Consider the following 6,095-nt stretch of genomic DNA (forward strand, 5'->3'; position numbering starts at 1 on the left):
CAGTTATAAACGGTTAATAAATGATTAAAAAAAGGTGTAATAAAATAGTTATAAACAGTTAATAAATGATTAAAAAAGGTGTAATAAAATAGATCCTGTCCTCTTATTGGAAGTTTAAATTTGTTGACAAGGTTATTACATTGTTATTACCTTTAAATGGTGAATTTAATTGGTATGACTTTATGATAGGGGTAAAAAAGCAATGTATTAAAGATGTTATACTGCTACTTAAGGAACTAAGGTATGACAAAGTGGAAAGATTTCTTTAGGGACTTTATCAGGGTTCATTTGAATCAAATGTGACTGAAAATTGTCTGACACAAAAAAAAAAAAAAAACAACCTTCAAAATAAAAGTACCCTGTCCCCACATTAGAAAAGCTGGAGACTGAAATATATCAGATCTTACATTTCATTGACCAACATCAAAGCATTAAAATGAGTTTGGTGTTAAGATACTGTATTCAACAAACCAGGAAGTGGATAAAGTCTCCTACTTGATAAACTCCACTCTGTGTTACCCACTCACAGGGAGCAGAGCTGCTGTTTTTCCGCCTGTGTAACCTCTGACCGAGCTGTTTCTCTCCCTCCCCTCGCTGCCTGCGTGAATCTGAGGGGCAGAAACAGAAAGATTCATCTCTCCGCATGCATCCTGCTAAGATCAGCCTCCTCTCTCTCATCCCACCACATCAGAATATTAATTTACAGTATTTGGCTCTGAATATTAAAGTCATCTGTACCTTTTAAAAATTCTTTTCAAATTCAAAAGCCACCACTCCCTCCCTCCTCCTCCTCCTCCACCTCCTCCTCCAGTGATGAAGGCAGCCCAGGAGAGAGAGGCTAGGAGACGAGTCCTAACCGCTCTCCCCGCTCTCCTCTTTCAAAGTCTACGGGGATTTTCTGATGCATCCGATGTGTCAGAAATAATTAGGTTTTGTCAGATTTATCATCGTGGCACAAACCCCTCTCCCCGACTCGGGCCCCAGATCATGTTATGCCTTGTTTGTGTGTGACAGCATTATTATTCTTGTTAGTCGCCCAACACTTTCTTTTTCCCCCCCCCTCCCGCCCACTCCTCTGTTGTTCTGAAGGGAGAGACGTCCCGCTCCCAGCGCCGCGGCTGCTTCCTGCCCGGCACTTATTGACAGCGGCTAAAGATATTCATCCATTTAGAGTTAAAAACATGTATCATGGTGTCCGAGCGAACTGCCGGGGCTGAAGTTGATTAATGGCAGAACCTAGCTGCCGGTTTTTCCTCTTGAGGAGCGACACGCACAGCCCCTGCATATTAACGAGTGGCTGCGCTTTCTATTAACTAGATAAAAAAGCCTCTCCTCTGCCTTTGCTCCAGGGGGCTCAGGGATGAGAAATTCTCCATTATTTATCATGTGGCCTGTTTTTTTTCCCCCACGCTTTTTCCTTTTTCATGTATTTCAACCTGGTGTCATCAGTAAACTTTTAAATGCCAAACATGTCTGGAACATCACAGCTTATCGGCCTTACAGGGGCCGTGTTTTTCATGCAATTTTCATGCGCTTACTTACAGTAGACGTGAGGCATCATGTCGAATTAGCGTCTCGCAAACAACATGGTTGTTGCTTTCGCTAGATAAGGCGTGTAATGGCCTGTTTTCTTTCTGATACTACAAAATATTTATCTGTTCGCTGAGCACTGCATTGTGTATTCCATGCACGGTGAAGAAAAGACAAGACCAGAAACCCTGTCCTGTTTAATGCAATAACTTTATTTATACAAAGAGCTTTACATGCATAACTAGCATTGCAAATAACACACGTTTGCAGGGTTTGGAAAGGCAAGGAATAAAACAGTACAAAAGTTTTTAAGTACAAAGTGCAATTGGCTGCAGGGATTTGTCTTAAAAGTCTAACATCTCTCGCCGCTGTGATTGTGCCACAGGCCGTCCGTTCACGTGAAGGAGGAGCCGCTCAACATGGACGACGACGACTGTCCGATGTCACTGGTGACGACAGCCAATCACAGTCCGGAGCTGGACGACGACCGGGAGCTGGAGGAAGGGAACTTATCAGAAGACCTGGAGTGACTAGGAGACAGTTTCTGGTCGACGTATCCCTCCGCCCCGCCGCACTGTTTCTCTCACACAGACCTCCTGCAAGACTAAGAAAAAAAAAAAACCACTCCACAGCCCTAACAAAACCACAGCTGACTCTCTCTTCAACTCTCTCACCACTGGGACTATTTATTGAGCATGCATCCGAAAAAGGAGACCGGACCAAAGGAACTCTTTGTTGCAGCCCTTTGGGATCCCCAAACATGACAGGCATGAGATGTCTGATTTAAAAAATGAACCTATTTCTTTAGAGATGGCGTGGCCACGTACAGTACAAGGATGATGGACTCATGGATGGGGGGGAAAAAACCTGAAACAAATGAGCAAATTCCGTTGAAAGCTAGCGGCCTCATATACTGCCAAAAAGGAAGACGTTTTATGTTTGTGAATAATCCAACCTCCCCCTCCGGTAGTTGTTAACGTCTAGAGACAATTGCTGGTTCAATTCAAGTTGTTGCTCTGTTATCATTTGCACAGGAGTAGTCTCAGAAGTTTGTGTCACTGCCTGTATGTTGCTACTATTATAAAAACCAGTATATTATTTCTAGCTTCTTTTTTTTTTCCACCATCTTTAATTTGAAAACTATGATTTTTAAGACACCACCAACTGTAAATGCCATTCCCTGAATCACACCAGAAATGAACCTGCGGTACGGTAAGACTGTCGTTGCAGCTGTCCAGAGAAAAAAAAAAAAAAAAGAGAAAAAATAGTTCCAGTCTAATATCTGTTTGTGAAGTGAAAAAACTGGAAATCAAGTCGGGAAAGATAGAAGTTTGTGTAAAGCACCATTTACAAAACAAATGCATTTCTGCATAATTTTCTTCTTGCTGTTTCCTCCTCCTTTACCTCCTCGTTCGAAAGCTTTGTCTACCTGCAAACAGTCACAGGCAACAGCTAGAAACCAAAGCCAACACTAGCAATGGCCAATAGCTTATAGACAGAAGCCGCCAAAACTCCTCTTGGTCCGCCTTCTGCGACTTTAAACTAGTAACAAAGAGAAGCTTTTGTTCCGCAAACTACCTTCGAATAACCTCTGGGATTGTTTCATTTAGCCCTATACAAAGATGATCGGTAAGAGTCAGAGAGAGAGAGAGGGGGGAAGGAAATGCTGATTCTGATGTGTAATTTGAACTCCACATTTACTGTAGGTTAAAAGGTGATGTGACATTTGAACTGCAGTCATTCTGTGGTAGAGAGCAGCTAACTGTAAAAGTGGATTATGACCAAAACAGAACATTTGTGTATTCAATGGAAGTGCAGAAACATTGTGTTATTGTGAACTTTATTTTCATTTTGTACTACTTCTTTTTTTTTTTTTTGTTGAAGCATTACACATCATTCTTCTTTTATTTTGTAGGAGTTTCTTTTCTAACCTGGTGAATATGTAATGTTCTAAGTGGGACTGTCAAAATAATGTCTTATTTCCGTGGCGGTCTTTTGTTTCCCGAAGCCGCGTCGAAAACTGAAAACATCTCTAACCAAACATGAAAAATATCTAGCGAAGCCAAATAAGTCATAATTTCAAGTTGAAATGATGTGGCTTGGTCACCACGGAGAAGCAAATAATAATAGCCATTGCGGAAGGTGAACCTTTTCTAGGTGATATTTGCTTTAACTCGTCATCGGATACTCATCGTGTGGTTCATAGCTTCGAGACTATATAGATACAACACGGCTGTACTCTGTATAGGTAGCCAGCTTTTTATAAACACACCTGGTATTTCTAGAAACTAAAGAGTAGTTCTTGTGGCGACTGCGTCCCGTCATTTCCCTCACTGCTAATGTCATCTAGAAAAGTGTTGTTGCTTTAACGGTCATTTCTGTTTTCAGTAAACCAAAGTTACACAAAATTCTGCCTCCTCTTGTAAGGGATAAAGAGATGCTAAAACAACCACACACACACACGCACCCTGTCAGAGACATGCGCTTAACAGACACACACACCCCGATGAGTGGCTTTGTATCGTGCTGTAACAACTGACCGAAGTGCAAACACTGTGCTTGTTTTTAAGTGTTGCGCCGAGCCAAGGAACCGGCTAGCTTAACACGCAGACACGTGCAGTACTGTTCACACACACACACACACACACACACGCCAGTTCCACGTCAAGAGGGTACTGGGCCCAGGAACAAAGCTTATCCCTTCAATACCGAGCTGGAGTCAGCAAAACGACTTGAAGACGACGTTCTTAATAATCTTATCACACCAAATAAAAAGGACGCTGCGTCTTTCAAAAGAAAAAAAAAAAAGGGTTCTCCCACTTACCCAAAAAGGCTTTTTTCGAAGAAGCTTCTACCTCTGCACAACAAATTCAGAACAATTCAGACAGATTGCACGAGTTATTAGAACGCCACAAGAGCTGTTACACTTTCTTGTCTCATAGGACGTGGCTCCAACCAACGTTTACATTCCCTGCGTCAAGATACGGAAAGATTTGCATTGTAATAGGTTGTCCTCAAACATTTGTAGAATGATAATGTATAGATTACCTGTAAGGGAATATTGTGTTTTAAAAATGCATGTCTAAAAATCATTTGGTGGACTGGAAACAAAGAACCAATAAAAAGAATATAATAAAAATCATCGGGACGATGGCCTAAATGTACGTTCAATGCATCGGAGTGCATTACCTCAGATATACTGTTTTGGGAGGGATACAACCTGTCAGCCACAGAATGCATATTACCTGTAGATTTGCATGGGTTTTGTATAAATTAAGTAAAAAAATGTCTAAAATAGTTGCTTGCACATAATACCAGAAAGACCTCCAGAACTGCGATCTGCTCCTCCACTAGATTTTAGGATTGTCTGGATTTTCTGGGTTGATTTTGTCTGTATTTTGATAACTGTGCATACTTATGTAAAAAAAAAAAAATGTTGGTGGACCCATAAATTTACCAGACTTTTTTCTAAGAGGAAAAAAAAATCTCAGTGTTTCTTTTCTGACTTACCTGAATTTTTACTGTTTCTCTCTCATTGCTCGCTAAGAATAGCAAACCTGCTTTTTCTGCATCTGCTTTGCGTAGCTGTAAGGCTTAACCTAATGTGTGTATTTATTGCTTGTACCTCTGTGCATACTTTATGAAGCATTATGTCTGGCAGTTGAGTCATGTATCCTTTCTACTGCTATCCTTCTCTAATAATTGGGAATATGATCCCCCTATGTATACAGTAAATTGGGACTGTAGCAAACATATGTTTATGTAATTGGTGAAACTTTTATTTTTTGGTTTCATTTCCTTTCGAGATTCAGCTCCTTTTTTTTGATACTTTTCATTACTGTGTACTGTGTCCATACGTTAAAGGTTCTCTGACATTAGAAGGTCATGGTTGAGAATTGTAACAGACGTTATTATTTTCTGTATTCATGGCATTTCACTGCTGAATAAAATAAAGGACCAAAACTTGGAATTTGAAAAGCAACTGTCTACCTCCAGCATCAGAGAGTGTTTTTTTCCTCCCCTCCTCCTCTGTTACACATATATCTTTTATTCTACAAAGGCACAGCCATGAAAATCTAGCTGGCATTACACTTTTAACGTTTCAGGAGCTGCTACTTCAGAGATGTGAAGGGAAGGCTTGGAAAAAAAAAAACAATTAAAGTTTAATGTATATGTTACAAGGCTCTGTTCCAGCTTGCAGCACCTAGAGTCTTGTTTAGAAGAGCGGGACAAGGCACTGTGTTGCCCACCCCTCTGGACCTGTAATGGGTTTAGCCTTTGTATGATTCAAGCCCACTGCTTTCATGTAGCACAAGCATGTCCCAGTATACACGGAAGCACTGCTGCGTACCTTCTGAAAGGCTTTTGTAAGAAGTGGGTAGCATTCTGGTTTTGGAAAGTGGTTTTGACGCAAACCGCATTATTAAATCTGTTGTCATGCTCATGTATAAAAATCAACTTTATGTGGAGAAAACAATGATGTGAAATTTCATCAAACTGCGCCTTTTCCATCCATCTTCGACTGTTTCCTTTTGACACTTCAAAAGAGAAAAAAAAACACTCCT

The 6,095-nt window shown here is 40.7% G+C and overlaps 1 protein-coding gene across 1 annotated transcript in view; it reads left to right on the plus strand.

The window, feature by feature from the left end:
• foxp2 (forkhead box P2) overlaps positions 1-5,514 on the plus strand; it is a 102,404-nt gene extending 96,890 nt beyond the window's left edge. The window contains exon 19 of the mRNA XM_069670793.1: positions 1,916-5,514. Within this exon, the coding sequence (XP_069526894.1) occupies positions 1,916-2,060 (145 nt within the window). The 3' untranslated portion in view covers positions 2,061-5,514. The remainder of the gene's footprint in view (positions 1-1,915) is intronic.
• Positions 5,515-6,095: the final 581 nt, after the last annotated feature.

Source organism: Semicossyphus pulcher, unplaced genomic scaffold, assembly GCF_022749685.1.
Source record: "Semicossyphus pulcher isolate SPU_LCO1_2020_fin unplaced genomic scaffold, fSemPul1.0.p SCAF_20, whole genome shotgun sequence".
NCBI classification, from domain to species: Eukaryota; Metazoa; Chordata; class Actinopteri; order Labriformes; family Labridae; genus Semicossyphus; species Semicossyphus pulcher.